At 45.2% G+C, this 20,228-nt stretch overlaps 1 protein-coding gene across 1 annotated transcript in view; it reads left to right on the forward strand.

Moving 5' to 3' along the window:
* LOC132780527 (very-long-chain 3-oxoacyl-CoA reductase-B-like) overlaps window positions 1–19,482 on the forward strand; it is a 29,832-nt gene extending 10,350 nt beyond the window's left edge. The window contains exons 3-11 of the mRNA XM_067460800.1: window positions 9,401–9,476; window positions 9,806–9,916; window positions 11,501–11,565; window positions 13,713–13,757; window positions 13,846–13,880; window positions 14,791–14,872; window positions 15,023–15,088; window positions 16,320–16,469; window positions 19,387–19,482. Of these exons, the coding sequence (XP_067316901.1) occupies window positions 9,401–9,476; window positions 9,806–9,916; window positions 11,501–11,565; window positions 13,713–13,757; window positions 13,846–13,880; window positions 14,791–14,872; window positions 15,023–15,088; window positions 16,320–16,469; window positions 19,387–19,482 (726 nt within the window). The remainder of the gene's footprint in view (window positions 1–9,400; window positions 9,477–9,805; window positions 9,917–11,500; window positions 11,566–13,712; window positions 13,758–13,845; window positions 13,881–14,790; window positions 14,873–15,022; window positions 15,089–16,319; window positions 16,470–19,386) is intronic.
* Window positions 19,483–20,228: the final 746 nt, after the last annotated feature.

A 20,228-nucleotide genomic window follows, 5' to 3' on the forward strand; every position in this document is an offset into this window, starting at 1 on the left:
AGGGAGATAGAAATAACAGGTTATAACTGGGTTGTTGTAGGTTTTTTTCGGGCTATATGGCCATGTTCTAGAGGCATTCTCTCCTGACGTTTCGCCTGCATCTATGGCAAGCATCCTCAGAGGTGGTGAGGTCTGTTGGAATTAGGACAATGGGTTTATATATCTGTGGAATGACCAGGGTGGGACAAAGGACTCTTGTCTGCTGGAGCTAGGTGTAAATGTTTCAACTGACTATCTTGATTAGCATATAATGGCCTGACAGTGTCTAGAGCAATTTTTTGTTGAGAGGTGGGTAGATGTCCTTGTTTGTTTCCTCTCTGTTCTTGTGCTATTGTGATTTTAGAGTTTTTTAATACTAGGTTCCTGTGGGTTTTTTCGGGCTATAGGGCCATGTTCTAGAGACATTTCTCCTGACGTTTCGCCTGCATCTATGGCAAGCATCCTCAGAGGTAGTGAGGTCTGTTGGAATTAGGAAAAAGGGTTTATATATCTGTGGAATGGCTGGGGTGGGACAAGGAGCTCTTCCCTGCTGCAGTTAGGTGTGAATGTTTCAGCTGATCACCTTCATTAGCATTTGAAGGCCTGCCTGAGCCTGGGAAAATCTCTTGCTGGGAGGTGTTAATCTGTGCCTGGTTGTTTCCTCTCTGTTGTTTTGCTGTTGTATTTTTAGAGTTTTTTAATACTGGTAGCCAGATTTTGTTCATTTTCATGTTTTCCTCCTTTCTGTTGAAATTGTCCACATGCTTGGGTATTTCAATGGCTTCTCTGTGTAGTCTGACATGGTGGTTGTGAGAGTGGTCTAGCACTTCTGTGTTCTCAAATAATATGCTGTGTCCAGGTTGGTTCCTCAGGTGCTCTGCTATGGCTGACTTCTCTGGTTGGAGTAGTCTGCAGTGCCTTTCATGTTCCTTGATGCGTGTCTGGGCACTGCGTTTGGTGGTCCCTATGTAGACTTGTCCACAGCTGAATGGTACACGGTAGACTCCTGCAGAGGTGAGAGGATCCCTCTTGTCCTTTGCTGAACAAAGCATTTGTTGGGCTTTCTTCGTGGGTCTGTAGATTGTTTGTATGTTGTGTTTCCTCATCAGCTTCCCTATGCGATCAGTGGTTCCCTTGATGTATGGCAGGAACACTTTTCCTCTGGGTGGGTCTTCATATTTACTCTCGTGGCTTCTTCTCGGTTGTCTTGCAGATCTTCTGATGTCTGAGGTGGAGTCTCCCTTGGCCTGGAGAGCCCAGTTGAGGTGGTTCAGTCCATCTTGGAGGAGGTGGGCTTCACAGATTCTTTTTGCACAGTCTGCCAAGGCTTTAATGGGACTTCTTTTTTGACTTGGGTGATGGTTGGAGTTTTGATGTAGATATCTATCTGTGTGTGTGGGTTTTCTGTAGACGGTGTGACCCATTGTTGATCTGGTTTGCGGATGACTAGGACATCTAGAAAAGGCAGTCTTCCTTCCTTTTCTTTTTCCATGGGGAACTGGATGTTTGGGTGGATGCTGTTGAGATGGTCCAGGAACCTGTTGAGTTCTTCTTCTCAGTGGCTCCCAATGGTGAAAGTGTCCTCCACATATCTGAACCATATCATGGGCTTTTTGGTTGCTGTCTCCAGGGCTTGTTTTTCAAAGTGTTCCATGTAGAAATGAGCTATGACCGGGCTGAGAGGGCTCCCCATAGCTACTCCATCTTTCTGTTCGTAGAATTCATTGTCCCACTGAAAGTAGCTGGTGGTGAGGCAATGGTGAAACAGAGCCGTGATGTCTTCTGGGAACCTCTGGTTGATGAGTGCCATGGTGTCTGCTACCGGGACCATGGTAAATAGAGACACCACATCGAAGCTGATCAGTTTGTTGTTGGTATTCAGCTTGAGATTGAACTGGAAAAGATTGTTAAGGAAGTGGTCTGCAAACACTTAGAAACAAATGCGGTCATTGCTAATAGTCAACATGGATTTATCAAAAACGAGTCATGCCAGACTCATCTGATCTCTTTTTTCGATAGAGTTACAAGCTGGGTAGATGCGGGGAATGCCATGGATGGAGCGTGTCTGGATGTCAGGAAGGCCGTTGACAAGGTCCCCCATGACCTTCTGGCAAGGAAACTCGTCCAATGTGGGCGAGGCAAAACTACGGTGAGGTGGATCTGTAATTGGTTAAATGGACGAACCCAGAGGGTGATGCTCCCCAAGGCTTCCTCTTCATCCTGGAAAGAAGTGACAAGTGGAGTGCCATCAGCAGGGTTCCGTCCTGGGCCCGGTCCTGATCAGGATCTTTATTAACGACTTAGATGAAGGGTTAGAAGGCAGGATCATCAAGTTTGCAGACGACACCAAATTGGGAGGGAGAGCCAATACTCCAGAGGACAGGAGCAGGATTCAAAGGGATCTTGACAGATTAGAGAGATGATGGGCCAAAACTAACAAAATGAAGTTTAACAGGGACAAATGCAAGAGACTCCACTTTGGCTGGAAAAATGAAATGCAAAGATACAGAATGGGGGACAATGCCTGGCTCGAGAGCAGTACGTGTGAAAAAGATCTTGGAGTCCTCGTGGACAACAAGTTAAACATGAGCCAACAATGTGATGTGGCGGCAAAAAAAGCCAATGGGATTTTGGCCTGCATCAAGAGGAGCCTAGTGTCTAGGTCCAGGGAAGTCATGCTCCCCGTGCTCTATTCTGCTTTGGTTAGACCACACCTGGAATATTGTGTCCAATTCTGGGCACCACAATTCAAGAGAGATATTGACAAGCTGGAATGTGTCCAGAGGAGGGCGACTCAAATGATGAAGGGTCTGGAGAACAAGTCCTATGAGGAGCGGCTTAAGGAGCTTGGCATGTTTAGCCTGAAGAAGAGAAGGCTGAGAGGAAATATGATAGCCATGTATAAATATGTGAGAGGAAACCACAGGGAGGAGGGAGCGAACTTGTTTTCTGCTTCCTTGGAGACTAGGACGCAATGGAACAATGGCTTCAAACTACAAGAGAGGAGATTCCATCTGAAAATGAGGAAGAACCTCCTGACTGTGAGAGCCGTTCAGCAGTGGAACTCTCTGCCCTGGAGCGTGGTGGAGGCTCCTTCTTTGGAAGCTTTTAAACAGAGGCTGGATGGCCATCTGTCGGGGGTGATTTGAATGCAATATTCCTGCTTCTTGGCAGAATGGGGTTGGACTGGATAATGGCCCACCAGGTCTCTTCCAACTCTTTGATTCTATGATTTTATGATTCTACGATGTATGTTGGTGTTTTGCTATTGTCAGACTGTAGGATCTCTATAGCAATATTAAATAACCACTCACAAGTTGGTTCTTCTTTGAAATGGATATATTGCTTGTATCTCTGCAGCAAAGAAAGACACTACTGACTTTTTCCCACCACCACTTCCTTTTATACACTTTTCCTGCCCATCTCCCCATCGTCTCAGTTTCCTTATTAGAACTTGTTGCTTCACAAGTTCCAATACAAGGTTTCCAGCGCCCTCTGCTGGCTTCAAAATGTCACAAAGAGAGAATTGATTCATCCAGGATGATTCAGTCAGGATGTCACGGATGTCTTCATGCCCTCAGAAATTGACTCCTGACAGCTATTTGGAAATCATCCTGAGTCCCTTAGGGGAGATAGAGCAGTATATAAATAAAGTATTATTATTATTATTATTATTATTATTATTATTATTATTTAGTAGATATAAAATCTTATATATCTGTGACTCCTTAAGAACGACTACTTTCAGAGTAAGGACTGAGCAATTAAACAGGAAATGACACATTCAAACCAGGAACAGAATTTATTTGTTTTCAACTTTTGTTACATAGTGTAACAACAGAAAATCTGTATAGGAAGGATAATAATATTGAGGATAATTTTGGTGTGGTGAATGAATTAGAACCAGACATCCTGAGGAGTGAGGTTGAATGGGCCTTAAGAAGCATTGCTAACAACAAGGCAGCAGGAGACGACGGGATCCCAGCTGAACTGTTTAAAATCTTGAAAGAGGATGCTGTCAAGGTGATGCATGCCATATGCCAGCAAATATGGAAAACACAAGAATGGCCATCAGGCTGGAAAAAGTCAACTTCTATCCCCATACCAAAAAAGGGAAATGCGAAAGACTGCTCAAACTTCCCTACAGTGACCCTTATTTCTCATGCCAGGAAGGGAATGCTCAAGATCCTGCAAGGAAGAAGACTCCAGCAAGACATGGAGCGAGAGTTGCCAGATGTTCAAGCTGGGTTTAGAAAAGGCAGAGGAACGAGAGACCAGATTGCCAATCTCCGGAGGCTGAACCATGGAGAAAGGCAGGGAGTTTCAGAAAAACATCTACTTCTGCTTCATTGACTCTTCTAAAGCCTTTGACTGTGTGGATCATCATAAACGGTGGCAAGTTCTGGGTGGGATGGGCATCCCAGGCCCCCTTCCCTCTCTCCTGAGGAATCTGTCCAAGGACCAAGGAGCCACAGTCAGAACTGACCACGGAACAGGAGACTGACTCAAGATTGGGAAAGGCGTACGGCAAGGCTGCATCCTCTCACCCAACCTTTTTAACTCGTATGCAGAACACATCATGCGAGGATGTGCGGGGCTTGAGGAATGCAAGGCTGGGGTGGAAATGGCTGGAAGAAACATTCACAACCTCAGATATGCAGATGACACCACTCTGATGGCCGAAAGCGAGGAGGAGCTGAGGAGCCTTCTAATCAAGGTGAAAGAAGAAAGCGCAAAAGCCGGGTTGCAGCTAAACGTCAAAACAACCAAGATTATGGCAACAAGAATGATTGACAGCTGGGAAATAGAGGGAGAAAACGTGGAGGCCGTGACAGGGTTTGTATTTCTAGGCACAAAGATGAGTGCAGATGCAGACTGTGGCCAGGAAATCAGGAGACGCTTCCTTCTTGGGAGGAGAGCAAGGACCAGTCTCGATAAAATAGTCAAGAGTAGAGACATCAGACTGGCAACCAAGATCCATTGCCTAGTCCAAGCCATGGTCTTCCCTGTAGTCACCTCCGGATGCGAGAGCTGGACCTTCGGGAAGGCTGAGCGAAGGAAGAGAGATGCTTTTGAGCTGTGGTGTTGGAGGAAAGTGCTGAGAGTGCCTTGGACTGCGAGAAGATCCAACCAGTCCATCCTCCAGGAAATAAAGCCCGGCTGCTCACTGGAGGGAAAGATACTAGAGACAAAGTTGAAGTCCTTTGGCCACATCATGAGGAGACAGCCAAGCCTAGAGAAGACAATTATGTTGGGGAAAGTGGAAGGCAAAAGGAAGAGGGGCCGACCAAGGGCAAGGTGGATGGATGGCATCCTTGAAGTGACTGGACTGACCTTGAAGGAGCTGGGGGTGGTGACGGCCAACAGGGAGCTCTGGCGTGGGCTGGTCCATGAGGTCACAAAGAGTCAGAGACGACTGAACGAATGAACAACAAGTGTAACAACAACAACTTTCCAGGGATCAAACTGCCTTCATTCTACAGACTTGATGACTCTAGACGGGATATTGATTATGTGCCACCCACGACAGATACATTTATTTTTAATTAGGACTGATTCTGAAACCTATCATCACCAGCAATTATACTTTCTAATCCTCCCATTAGTCAATTTCATTAAGTTGGGTTGCTATGATTAGGGATTTAATGTCTCTCGTGGTTCAGATCCTCTTCTCAATGGGAAAGGGAGGAACCTTAGGGCAAGAGCGCTGACTTGCAAATGTCGTATTGATTATAACTATTATTATAATTATTATAAACAAAACAAGATGAGTCCACAGCAAACAAGATCACTCTGCTGGTTGTTGTATTGAATCGCACGTCGGACACTTCCCAAGTGTCTAGGACTGTGTGATGTATCGGTGAATAATGCGTGCAGATCCCAGTAAGGTGGCCTTTTGCAGCTGACAGGTGGTAATTTTGTCAGCGCCGATTATGTTTAAGTGCAGGCCAAGGTCTTTAGGCACTGCGCCCAGTGTGCCGATCACCACTGGGACCACCTTGACTGGGACTGTGGCGCAGCTGGCTGGGTGTCAGCTGCATTAAGATCACTACTAACAGAAAGCTCTTGCATTTGCCAGCCCGGGTTGGAGTGAGCTTCCAAACAAATTGTGTAGCTTGTTGTCGACCTTTGCAACTTGAAAGACAGTTGCATCTGGGAAGACACCAAATTGGGAGGGAGTGCCAAGACTCCAGAGGACAGGAGCAGGATTCAAAACAATCTTGACAGATTAGAGAGATGATGGGCCAAAACTAACAAAATGAAGTTCAACAGTGACAAATGCAAGAGACTCCACTCAGGCAGAAAAAAACAAAATGCAAAGATAGAGAATGGGGGACGATGAGGCCTGGCTCGAGAGCAGGACGTGTGAAAAAGATCTTGGAGTCCTCGTGGACAACAAGTTAAACATGAGCCAACAATGTGATGTGGCGGCAAAAAAAAAAACAATGGGACTTTGGCCTGCATCAATAGGAGCCTAGTGTCTAGATCCAGGGAAGTCATGCTCCCCATGCTCTATTCCGCTTTGGTTAGACCACACCTGGAATATTGCGTTCAATTCTGGGCACCACAATTGAAGAGAGATATTGACAAGCTGGAATGTGTCCAGAGGAGGGCGACTCAAATGATCAAAGATCTGCAGAACAAGCCCTATGAGGAGCGGCTTAGGGAGCTGGGTATGTTTAGCCTGAAGAAGAGAAGGCTGAGAGGAGACATGATAGCCATGTATAAATATGTGAGAGGAAGCCACAGGGCAGAGGGAGCAAGCTTGTTTTCTGCTTCCATGGAGACTAGGATGCAACGGATCAATGGCTTCAAACTACAAGAAAGGAGATTCCATCTGAGGAAGAACTTCCTGACTGTGAGAGCCGTTCAGCAGTGGAACTCTCTGCCCCAGAGTGTTGTGGAGGCTCCTTCTTTGGAAGCTTTTAATCCAACTCTTGGATTCTATGATTCTATAAGTAGGAAATTTAGGTACCATGGAAAGTACTTCATCAGTGTTGCAGATGGACGGTGATGCAACAGCTCCCCTGGTGGCCAGAAAATTGGAATGTTAAATAGCTTCTGATTGTCTGTCTATATGTGTTGTGTGTCTATGGCAGTGAATGTTTGCCATGTATGTGTACATTGTAATCCGCCCTGAGTCCTCTGCAGGGTGAGAAGGGCAGAATATAAATACTGTAAATAAATTGTGCCAGAGTCTTTGCAGTTCGATCTTTATTGTTGTTGTTGTTGTTGTTGTTGTTATAAGTCCCAGAGGAGTTTGACATGTTCCATTTTTGTAACTTTTTCCAGCTTGTGATCCAACCATTTCTTTGTCGCAGGCAGATGGTATTTGTGGTACAAGTTACAATGAATCACCTGAGCAAGGGTGTTGTGCCTCTGCTTGGAGTCTATCCGCGATCTTCTTGCAGCAGCTGAGGATGGGATCGATTGTTTCATCTGTTTCCTTGCAGAATCTACACTTGGGATCTGTCGTTGACTTTTCAATTCTGGCTGGGATGGCCTTGGTTCAAATGGCTTGTTCTTGGGCTGCCAGAACTATTATTATTATTATTATTATTATTATTATTATTATTATTATTATATACCAGTGCAAATATTGGACTCTCCCTCAAGAGCAAAGTACATATAGGCTTATTCTACACCACAGGATGAAGGTAGTTTGATACCATTTTAAGAGCCATGTTCAGCCCACCAGTTCTTTGTCACAGGCAGATGGTATTTGTGACACAAGTTCCAGTGGATCATCTGAGCAAGGGTGTTGTGCCTCTGCTTGGAGTCCATCCATGATCTTCTTGCAGCAGCTGAGGATAGGATCGATTGTTTCATCTGTTTCCTTGCAGAGTCTACACTTGGGATCTGTTGTTGACTTTTCAATTCTGGCTTTGATGGGATTGGTTCTAATGGCTTGTTCTTGGGCTGCCAGAACTACTACTACTACTACTACTACTACTAGTATTATTATTATTATTATTACTAGCTGTCCCCTGCCACGCGTTGCTGTGGCTCAGTCTGTTGATCTGGAAAATAAAGTAATGAGAAAGTGTTGGTTTCTAATCTATGTATTGTCTTTCTGCTTCTGGGTAAACAGTATTTCTTGTTGTTTCTTTGTCAGTGTTGATGAGGAGAGTGTCTGGTTTGCCTACTCTGGAACATGCAACAGATCATTGTCCTTCTTTAAGGGTCTATTTCAAATCTATGATACTATATCTGTGTGTTTGTGTGAGAATCATATCTATCTATCTATATTTATGACTGGATGGCTCTGATTACATTTTCTTGCCCTGGTGAAGAGAGTTGGACTGGATGGCCTTAAGTATTTTCCGTTGGTCATGGGGGTTCTGTGTGGGAAGTTTGCCCCATTTCTGTTGTTTGTGGGTTTCAAAATGTTCTTTAATTGTAGTGAACTATAAATCCCAGTAACTACAAATCCCAAATGTCAAGGTCTATTTCCTCCAAACTCCATCTGTGTTCATATTTGGGCATATGGAATATTTGTGTCAAGTTTGGTCCAGATCCATCATTGTTTAAGTCCACAGTGCCCTCTGGATGTAGGTGAACTACAACTCCTAACTCAAGGTCAATGCCCACCAAACCCTTCCAGTGTGTTCTGTTGGTCATGGAAGTCCTGTATGCCATGTTTGGTTGAATTCCATCATTGGTGGAGTTCAGAATGCTATTTGATTGTAGGTGAACTATAAATCCCAGTAACTACAACTCCCAAATGTCAAGGTCTATTTCCCTTAAACTCCATCTGTGTTCATATTTGGGCATATGGAATATTCGTGCCAAGTTTGGTCCAGATCCATCATTGTTTGTGTCCACAGTGCTCTCTGGATGTGGGTGAACTATAATTCCCAAACTCAATGTCCACCAAACCTTTCCAGTGTGTTCTGTTGGTCATGGAAGTCCTGTATGCCATGTTTGGTTGAATTCCATCATTGGTGGAGTTCAGAATGCTCGTTGATTGTAGGTAAACTATAAATCCCAGCAACGACAATTCCCAAATGACAAAATCAATTTTTTGAGTGGAGGACATACATTGAACTATTAGGTGTCTTGTGTCCAAATTTGGTGTCAATTCCCCCAGTGGTTTTTGAGTTCTGATGATAGCACGAACTAACATTACATTTTTATTTATATAGATTATGTTGATGATGATGATGATGATGATTATATACCAGTGCAAATATTGGACTCTCCCTCAAGAGCAAAGTACATGTAGGCTTCATCTACACTGCAGGATGAATGTAGTTTGATACCATTTTAAGAGCCATGTTCAGTGCACAAGCCCTTGAAAAACTACAGCTCCCAGGACTCCATGGCATTTAGCACTGGCAATTAAAGTGGTGTCAAAATGTATTATTTCTTCAGTGTGGATGCACCCATGACTTTCCCAACTCTGTTTTTCCCTTCGCAGCTTGCCAAGAAAGGTCTCGATATCGTCCTGGTCAGCCGCTCCATGGAAAAGCTGAAGCAAGTGGCTGCTGAAATTGGTGAGACAAGGATTGACATATTGGCTTAATTTTTAACATTGGCTCTGCAAATCATTCCAGTGTCTTAACATTCTCAATATTGCATTTGCAAAAAATGTACTGCAGAAAAGCAGGCGGAAAGAGAAGGCGTTGGAAGCAACTTGCAGGATGCATTCTGTACATTTTTTAGTCGTCTGCGTAAATCCATTGCTCTAGTCTACAGTGTGGATGCATTTGATAGCTGGGGTAGTTTTTGCTGCATTTAGGTTTGTTCCTTTTGACACTTTTGGCTTCTTTTTTAAAATAGGGAAACTGAGGCACGTCCATCTCTTTCTTTTCCTTTTCTGCAGAGCTACTCTACGGCCGGAGCACCAAAGTGATCCAGGCGGATTTCACCGGAGGCTCTGAAATCTACGAATTCATCCAAGAAGCTCTGCAAGGCTTGGAGATTGGTGTTTTGGGTAAATAATACCACTATCTTTTCCGTTTGAGAGCTGGGATTCCCATTTATTGACTCCCAACTAGAATGGATCCCTTGAAAGGGTTCTTGGATGGCGAGTCGAGGACAATCCCTTGGTTTCGATGGTTCTCCCGTGGCAGTGAAAGTGGTTTATTTATTTGTCGTGTCAGGGCATCCAGTCAATTGTATTACATTTCTAACAGAAACAAAGCAAACAACAAGACAAAATACAAAATTTGCAAGTTTGGTAGTTGATGAAATGTCCTTTGACCAGTCTCTGACCCCTTGGAGTGCCTCTGGTGTTGCCGCAAGAAGGTCCTCCATTGCGCATGTGGCAGGGCTCAGGTTGCATTGCAGCAGGTGGTCAGTGGTTTGTTCTTCTCCGCACTCACATGTCAAGGATTCCACTTTGTGGCCCCATTTCTTGAGGTTGGCTCTGCATCTCGTGGTGCCAGAGCGCAGTCTGTTCAGCGCCTTCCAAGTCGCCCAGTCTTCTGTGTGCCCAGGGGGGAGTCTCTCATTTGGTATTCTGGGTTTGAGCCTGCCACTTTTGGACTCTTGCTTGCTGGGGTGTTCCAGCGAACGTCTCTGCAGATCTTAGAAAACCATTTCTTCATTTAAGTCATTGACATGCTGGCTGATACCCAAACAAGGGATGAGCTGGAGATGTCTCTGCCTTGGTCCTTTCACTATTGGCTGCCACTTCCCGGCGGATGTCAGGTGGTGCAATACCGGCTAAGCAGTGTAATTTCTCCAGTGGTGTGGGGCGCAGACACCCCGTGATAATGCGGCATGTCTCATTAAGAGCCACATCTACTGTTTTAGCGTGGTGAGATGTGTTCCACACTGGGCATGCGTACTCAGCAGCAGAGTAGCATAGCACAAGGGCGGATGTCTTCACTGTGTCTGGTTGTGATCCCCAGGTTGTGCCGGTCAGCTTTTGTATAATATTGTTTCTAGCACCCACTTTTTGCTTGATGTTCAGGCAATGCTTCTTGTAGGTCAGAGCACGGTCCAGAGTGACTCCCAGGTACTTGGGTGCGCTGCAATGCTCCAGTGGGATTCCTTCCCAGGTGATCATCCTCAGAGCTCGGGATGCTTGTCTATTCTTGAGATGAAAGGCACATGTCTGTGTTTTGGATGGATTAGGGATCAGCTGGTTTTCCCTGTAAGAGGCAGTAAGAGTAGCTAGAGCTTCGGAGAACTTCTGTTCTACCATCTCAAAGCTCCCTGTTTGAGCGGTGATGGCACAATCATCAGCATAGGTGAAGCTCTCTGTCCCTTCTGGCAGTGGGTGGTCATTTGTGTAGATGTTGAACATGGATGGAGCAACCATCTCAAAGCTCCCTGCTTGAGCAGTGGTGCCAAACCACATCAGGCATGGGCAAACTTGGGCCCTCCAGGTGTTTTGGACTTCAACTCTCACAATTCCTAACAGCCGGTAGGCTGTTAGGAATTGTGAGAGTTGAAGTCCAAAACACCTGGAGGGCCCAAGTTTGCCCATGTCTGTTCTAAGTATATTTCCATCAAAAACCTCTCCAAGTTTTTTACCAATGCGAGTGTGTGCCTTTTGGTCTTTCCGCAGTGAACAACGTTGGCATGGCCCATACGATGCCGTCAGAGTTCCTGCAGACCCCTGACCTCAAGAAGGTGACTTCCATCTTTTCTGTAAAGTGTTATCATCTATTAGATTTGTGCACCGTATAGTATTTGTGCCAACACATTGCTACTGAAGATTTTGAGAGTAGGTTCAGTTAGCTGACCACCTTAACCAACTTGCTGCCTGCCAAAAACATATAACCTTGGTCTTGGAGTTATTTACTGATAGATATTCCTCTTAGTAGTAGGTACTGAAAGCCTTCAGAAGGTTTTAAAGACTCAACCAAGATAAGGAGAAAAGCACCATATCGTCTGCGTACATCGGGATGGAAACCATTCCTAATAATAATAATAATAATAATAATAATAATAATAATAATAATGTATTGTCGAAGGCTTTCATGGACGGAGTCACTAGGTTCTTGTGGGTTTTTTCGGGCTATAGGGCCATGTTCTAGAGGCATTTCTCCTGACGTTTCGCCTGCATCTATAGCAAGCATCCTCAGAGGTAGTGAGGTCTAAGGAATTAGGACAATGGGTTTATATATCTGTGGAATGGCTGGGGTGGGGCAAAGAGCTCTTCTCTGCTGGAGCTAGGTGTGAATGTTTCAACTGACCACCTTCATTAGCATTTGAAGGCTTGGCTGAGCCTGGGAAAATACCCTGTTGAGAGGTGTTAAGATGTGCCTGGTTGTTTCCTCTCTGCTGTTTTGCTGTTGGGCTAGGTGTGGATCTTTCAACTGACCACCTTGATTAGCATACAATGGGCTGACTGTGCCTGGAGCAAACTCTTCTTGCAAGGAGATTAGATGTCCCTGCCTGTTTTTCTCTCTGCTGTTTTTGCTGTTGCAATTTTAGAATGTTTTAATACTGGTAGCCAGATTTTGTTCATTTTCATGGTCTCTTCCTTTCTGTTCAAATTGTCCACATGCTTCTTGTGGATTTCAATGGCTTCTCTGTTTGCCCATGCCTGATGTGGTTTGGCACCACTGCTCAAGCAGGGAAATCCACAAGAAGCATGTGGACAATTTCAACAGAAAGGAAGAGACCATGAAAATGAACAAAATCTGGCTACCAGTATTAAAAAACTCTAAAATTACAACAGCAAAACAGCAGAGAGGAAACAACCAGGCACATCTTAACACCTCTCAACAGGGTATTTTCCCAGGCTCAGCCAGGCCTTCAAATGCTAATGAAGGTGATCAGTTGAAACATTCACACCTAGCTCCAGCAGGGAAGAGCTCTTTGTCCCACCCCAGCCATTCCACAGATCTATAAACCCATTGTCCTAATTCCAACAGACCTCACTACCTCTGAGGATGCTTGCCATAGATGCAGGCGAAAGGTCAGGAGAAATGCCTCTAGAACATGGCCATATAGCCCAAAAAACCCCACAAGAACCTAATAATAATAATCTTTATTTATACCCCGCTACCAACACCACTCTGCCCTCACTGCCAATAGCACAGCAGCCCCCTGTGCTATTGGCCCTGTATTTTTTTCATTTTTAAGCCACTCACGACGACATGAGCATTTTTATATATATAGATATTAGGGCTGGGTGGTTTCGTTTCGTTAATTCGTAATTCGTTAAAAATTCGTTATTTTTTAATTACAAAACGATAACGAACCATTCTGGAGCAATTTTTTAAAAAAACGAATTTTTAAATCGTTCCGTAAATGCTTCGTATTTCGTTATTGTATTCCTTTCGTTATCGTTTTGAGGTCGATTCGTTATTATTTCCGCATGTCTGGGGCAAGTTTTATAGTTGTTTTTGGTTTAATTAGTGAAAAAAAATTATAATATCACACCAACAGTCAACAACAGAGGGAGAGGGAAGCTTCAGAAGTTCCCCCTGTCCCATTTGAAGGTTTTTTAGCGTATTGCGTGGTCGCGTCCGCCATTAACGAATTGATTCGTTATTGTTTCGGAAATCGATTCGTTATTGTTTTGTAAATTTTTACCATTTACGAAATTTCGTAAATATAGAACTTTTTAAAAGGAAAATTTCGGAATTCTTTAAAATATCGAAACGCAAAAAACCCCAAAAAACGAATCGATTTTAGAAACAAATTTTTCCGTTGTTATCCAGGCCTAATAGATATGCATAAATAAATATCTATTTTTCCAATATCTCCCCATCACTTGGATAAATGAAACCAATACCAAACCGTATTTTCCCCCCTTTTCTTTTTAGTACATTGGCAACTTGGTGAATTGCAACATCCTTTCGACCGTGAAGGTAGGTGGAATGCCACCAGGTTTCCTTCTGGTTTGTGGGATGTTCTTTTTTTTGGAGAACTCAACTGAGATTACTCTTTTCTTTATAGATGACAGAAGCCATCCTTCCTCAAATGGTTGCCAGGTAGGAGACAAAGAGAGCCCTCCGTCTCAAGGGGAAAAGCTATAGTAGATGTTGTTTTGGTAGATAGAGAATGCACTGCTAGATAGGAATGCATTGGAGTTTATTTATTTATTTCAGAAGATCTTAGCAACCTTGATGGTTCATAGGGGAGAATACGTTTGGACAGATAAACTGGGCCGGAACTGTATAGGGTTTTGTAGGTTCAGATTCCATCTGAAGATGAGGAAGAACTTCCTGACTGTGAGAGCCGTTCAGCAGTGGAACTCTCTGCCCCGGGGTGTGGTGGAGGCTCCTTCTTTGGGAGCTTTGAAACAGAGGCTGGATGGCCATCTGTCAGGGGTGCTTTGAATGTAGTATTCCTGCTTCTTGGCAGAATGGGGTTGGACTGGATGATGGTCCATGAGGTCTCTTCCAACTCTAGGATTCTAGGATTCAAATGAGAGCAGGACATAGAATCATAGAATCAAAGAGTTGGAAGAGACCTCATGGGCCATCCAGTCCAACCCTATTCTGCCAAGAAGCAGGAACATTGCATTCAAATCACCCCTGGCAGATGGCCATCCAGCCTCTGTTTAAAAGCTTCCAAAGAAGGAGCCTCCACCACACTCCAGGGCAGAGAGTTCCACTGCTGAACGACTTTCACAGTCTCATGTGAAAAAGATCTTGGAATCTGCGTGGACAACAAGTTAAACATGAGCCAACAATGTGAGGCGAGGAATGCTGGGTGTTGTGGTCCAACCAGGTCAACAGGGAAGTATCAAGAGACACCATGGGACAGGGATTGCATTGGATTTGGGCTCTGGGCAGGCTTGTTTTCAACTTTTGCAGCGTTTTGGAGAGTCTGTAGCTAGACGTGGACAGCTTTAGGAGGAATGGGACCTCTAACTCCCTGCTATGCTTCTCTTCGTAGGAAGAAGGGGATCATCATCAACATCTGCTCTGCATCCGCCTGGAAACCCATTCCCTTAGCCGCAGTGTACAGCGCCAGCAAGGTGAGGCTAACACCAAGCAGGGTGGTTCAGCTTCTGCCCCGCAAATCGATTACTCTGCTTGAGAGACTATTTGGGAGGGAAAATGCCATTCCAAGAGACCCATGTGGACCGTTCACTGTCACATGACACTTTTCTTGCTTCTCCTTTCAGGCCTTCATGGATGTATTCACACAGGTGTTAAACGTGGAATACAGGTCTAAAGGCATCATTGTACAGGTATGTTGCAACTGAAATGCTCTTTCAACTCCTGCTCCCCCCCTACTCTCCCTCTTCCTCCTCCTCCTCCTCTTCTCCCTCCTCCTTCTCCTTATTTGCTTTCTTTCTCATCTTCTGTCTTCTTTTTCTTCTTTCTTCTACCACTGCTACCTCCTTCCCCTCTTCTTGCTCTGCCTCCTCCCCTCCGTCTCTTTCTCCTTATTGTTCCTTATCTTTTCTCCACCTCTCTTCCTTCATCTCCCTTTTCTTCTTCTTTCCTTTTGTCCTACTCTGTCTTCTTTAGCTTCTTTCTTCTCTCTTCCTTCTTCTTCCTCCTCCTCTTTTTTATCTTCTTCTGTCTCCTTTTCCTTCTCTTTCTCCTTCTTCCTTCATCTTCTTTTTCTTCTCTTCATTCTCTTCTTCCTTTTTCCCCTCCTCCTCCTTCTCCCCCTTTTTCTTAGCTTCTTTTCTTATCTTCTTTCTTCATTCTCTTCTTCCTTCTTCTCTCCTCTTCTTTCTTCTTATTTTCCTTTGTCTCCTCCTCCCCCTCCTCCTTCTCCCTCTTCCTCTTTTTTATCTTCTTCTGTCCATTTCCTTCTCCTCCTCCTCCTCCCTTCATCTTCTTTTTCTTCTCTTCGTTCTCTTCTTCTTTCTCTCTCCTCCTCCTCCTCCTCCTTTTTCTTCACTTCTTTTTTCTCCTCTTCCTTTGTCTTCCTTTGTCTTCTTCTTCTTCTATTCATTCTCTTCTTCCTTCTTCTCTCCTCTTCCTTCATTTTATTTTCCTTTGTCTCCTCCTCCTCCTTCCCCCCTCCCTCCTCCTCTTTTTTATCTTCTTCATTCCATTTCCTTCTCCTCCTCCTCCTTCTTCCTTCATCTTCTTTTTCTTCTCTTCGTTCTCTTCTTCCTTTTTCTCTACTCCTCCTCCTCCTCCTCCTTTTTCTTTGTTTCTTGTTTTCTCCTCTTCCTTTGTCTTCCTTTGTCGTCGTCTTCTTCTTCTTCTTCTTCTTCTTCTTCTTCTTCTTCTTCTCTTCATTCTCTTCTTCCTTCTTCTCTCCTCTTCCTTCATTTTATTTTCCTTTGTCTCCTCCTCCTCCTCTTTCTCTGAAGCGCCAATCTTTCTCTCTACCAACCCTTTGCCTTCGTCCTGCCTCCATCCTTGGGTCCATCTTTGGAACTTGACCTCCCATCCTTCCCTTTTCGAGAGAGTGAAAGCACCTTTGTCCTTCCCTTGGGCCTCCTTTTCCCTCCTCAGAGCATCCTTCCAATCCTTGTCGACACCAATATGGCCAGGCACATAAAATTATGGACTCCAAAGATATCTCCCGAGGTCTTTGCCCACAAAGCCTTGAACACCGTGGGTTTCACCAGCAGAACCACCGGGTCTCTCTTCCACAGCCTGCAGGTGAGTTGGGGACAAGAGCCCCCCCCCCAAAAAAACCCCTCACTTTCCTGGTCAATAAAACCCCTTGTAAGTGTCCCAAAGACCACAGAATCCTTCTGGGACGCCTTGCCGGAATTGGCCTTGGAGGGACTGTTCTGCTGTGGCTCCGGTCCTTTCTGGAGAGTCGTACCTAGATGGTGTTTTTGGGAGACACCTGTTCAGCTCCACAACCATTGTCTTGTGGGGTTCCTCAGGGTTCAATACTGTCCCCCATGTTGTTCAACATCTACATGAAGCTGCTGGAGGAGATCATCCGGAGTTTCGGGGTACGGTGTCATCTGTACGCAGATGACATCAACTCTGTCACTCCTTCCCACCCAGGACCCGAACCGATGCTTGGCTGCTGTGACGGTCCGGATGAGAACAAACATGAAAGCATTGCATTGACCTTTGGCACCTTTGGCTTCTCGCTTGCTGGCCAAGCGAGTGCTTCTCCGGAGCCTTAATTGAAACTAAATCCAGACAAGACAGAGGTCCTCCTGGTCAGTCACAAGGCCAAACAGGGCATAGGGTTACAGCCTGTGCTGGACAGGGTCACACTCCCCCTGAACACGCAGGTTCGCAGCTTTGGAGTGATCCTGGACTCATCGCTGAGCCTGGAACCTCAGGTCTCGGCGGTGACCAGGGGAGCATTCGCACAGTTAAAGCTTGTGTGCCAGCTGCGCCCGTACCTTGGGAAGTCTGACTTGGCCACGGTGGTCCACACTCTGGTTACATCCTGTATAGACTACTGCAACACTCTCTACGTGGGATTGCCTCTGAAGACTGCCTGGAAGCTGCAACTAGTCCAACGTTTGGCAGCCAGGCTATTGATGGGAGCGGGGTACTTTTATATACCGGTCTTCTTGACCTCCGGAGAGGGACTCAGGCTGGTTTACAACAAAGATTCATAAGCAATAGTTAAAAACATCACACCCCATAATACACTAATCCATAAAATACAGTAAAAGCAATCATATAACTACATAAGGCCAAGTCGTCAAAATGAAATTACAATTCATCACCATCCGTCCGTGTGGTCAAGAGTTATTGACTCACTCATCAAATGCTAAATTCCAGAGCCAAGTTTTCACCAGCTTTCTAAAAGTCAGGAGAGAAGGGGCAGTTCTAATCTCCAGTGGGAGAGAGTTCCAGAGCCGAGGGGCCACCACTGAGAAGGCCCTGTCCCTCGTCCCCACCAGACGCAGTTGCGAGGGTGGTGGGTCCCTCCAGAAGATCTCAACTACTTTGATGGTTCATAGGGGAGAATCCGTTTGGACAGGTAAACTGGGCCGGAGTCATTTAGGGATGTATAGGTCAACACCAGCACTTTGAATTGTGCTCGGAAGCTAATTGGCAGCCAATGGAGCTGGTGCAACAGAGGAGTAGCATGCTCCCTGTACCCCGCTCCTGTTAGTAATCTGGCTGCCTCTCGTTGGACTAATTGCAGCTTCCGAGCAGTCTTCAGAGGCAACCCCACGTAGAGAGCATTGCAGTAGTCTATACGGGATATAACCAGAGCGTGGACTACTGTAGCCAAGTCAGACTTCCCAAGGTACGGGTGCAGCTGGCGCACAAGTTTTAATTGTGCAAAAGCTCTCCTGACCACTGCCGAGACCTGAGTTTCCAGGCTCAGCGATGAGTCCAGGATCACTCCCAAACTGCGAACCTGCGCCTTCAGGGGGAGTGTAACCACGTCAAGCACAGGCTGTAACCCTATGCCCTGTTTGGCCTTTTGACTGATCAGGAGTACCTCTGTCTTGTCTGAATTTAGTTTCAATTAATTCTCCGGGGAAGCACTCGCTTGGTCAGCAAGCGAGAAGCCAAAGGTGCCAAAGGTCAACGCAATGCTTTCATGTTCGCAAAGGGTATTTAGTCTTGCAAACTGGCTTTTAGCAGTTTTTGTCAGTCCAACATTGCTCTTCCCATATTAACTTCTGGAGATTTTCCTTGGCTTTTAGCAGCGCACTTCTGGCTTCCCGAGTCTGGGATTCGGGTCTTGTTTTCAACTGTTTACCATGGACTTTTGTTTGGCCATTGCTAAAGGATTATGCTTCATGTTTTTGCCTTTGGATCTTGGGAACATTGCCTTTACATTTAAGTCTCTGTTTTGCCTATGGACCTATTGCATTTCTAGTTCTTTGTTTTGATTTTGCTTTTTTCAATAAACTACAAAAGCCTACAGCTTTGGCGTGGTGGTGTCTGGAGCAAGGTGAATACTATCCTGAGTTGCAACAGCTTTCATGGTTGGAATCACTGGGTTGTTGTAGGTTTTTTTCGGGCTATATGGTCATGTTCTAGAGGCATTCTCTCCTGACGTTTCACCTGCATCTATGGCAAGCATCCTCAGAGGTAGTGAGGTCTGTTGGAACTAGGAAAATTGGGTTTATATATCTGTGGAATGACCAGGGTGGGACAAAGGACTCTTGTCTGCTGGAGCTAGGTGTGAATGTCTCAACTGACCATCTTGATTAGTATTTAATGCCTTGGAAGTACCTGGGGGGGAAATGAACAAAATCTGGCTACCAGTATTAAAAAACTCAAAAATTAATAAACAAGCAGGCACAGTTAATCACCTCTCAACAAAAGATTCCCCCAGGCACTGCCAAGCCATGAAATGCTAATCAAGGTGGTCAGTTGAAACATTCACACCTCGCTCCAGCAGACAAGAGTTCTTTGTCCCACCCTGGTCATTCCACAGATGCTGAGGATGCTTGCCATAGATTTAGGCGAAACATCAGGAGAGAATGCCTCTAGAACATGGCCATATAGGCCGAAAAAACCTACAAATACCCAGTGTAGATGTACCTTGAGCCACTCTGCCAATGACATTGCCTCTGCCAAACTTTTCCAAAAGCGATAATACTTAACTTTCTTCTTTCTTTGGCTTTTGGTTCAGCGCAACATAGAAAGTATTATTTTCCCACCATCCTTGCTGCACACGTCCTATGGAATGTGGATACATCGGAACATGACGAAGGCCCTTTTTAAATAACGTCATTACCATTTCCTGATGATTCCTGTGGAAAGGAGCTGGACCAGGACCAGGACCGTACGGGGCAATCAGGTCGCCATGTTCAAAGCCAAATCGTATGTTGTCGAAAGGATGGTTGCATCACAATTTAATAAATTCCTCATTATGCATTCTGAGTGGACAAGTATTATTTGCTGCTATAGTTCTATGCGGTTACCCCTCCTTTAAATATCCACATTGTGCTTCTGTTGACCCTGGTTAGTTTTTGGAGATTCCTGACACTGGCTGCAACGTTTTAGTCCTACCTTTGTTATAGAGCAGGAATTTAGGAGTCAATCAGACTCATTAAAGAGTTCGTTACCCTGGCGAGACAGAGAGAAGCACCCAATCCCTGATTTTTCCCAATAAAGGGTCTCACCAAGTTGAAGGAAGTGCCACCGAGATGTTTATTAGCGATTCAGCTGAAAAGGATGCAGAGTGGCAATCATTCGCCAAGCAGAGCATGTGGTTACAGAAGTAAAGGCCATTTTTATAGAAAATACAGAGTTGTGAGTTTCAAAATTCCCACTTCCCAGCTCAAAGGGGATTGGCTGACAGCTGGGAGGAGGCTTGGCCGTCCCCCATGCATCAGGGCCAATCACAGGGCTTTCGTGGGGTGCCAGAGCCTATCAGGAGGCTCCTGCTGCCTCGACGCTCCAGCGAATCAGAAGGGAGGGAGGCGGGATGAAGGGAAACAATGCATTCTGGAGTGGATTATGGAGTTTTAG

This window comes from Anolis sagrei, chromosome X (assembly GCF_037176765.1).
Source record: "Anolis sagrei isolate rAnoSag1 chromosome X, rAnoSag1.mat, whole genome shotgun sequence".
Classification (NCBI taxonomy): Eukaryota; Metazoa; Chordata; class Lepidosauria; order Squamata; family Dactyloidae; genus Anolis; species Anolis sagrei.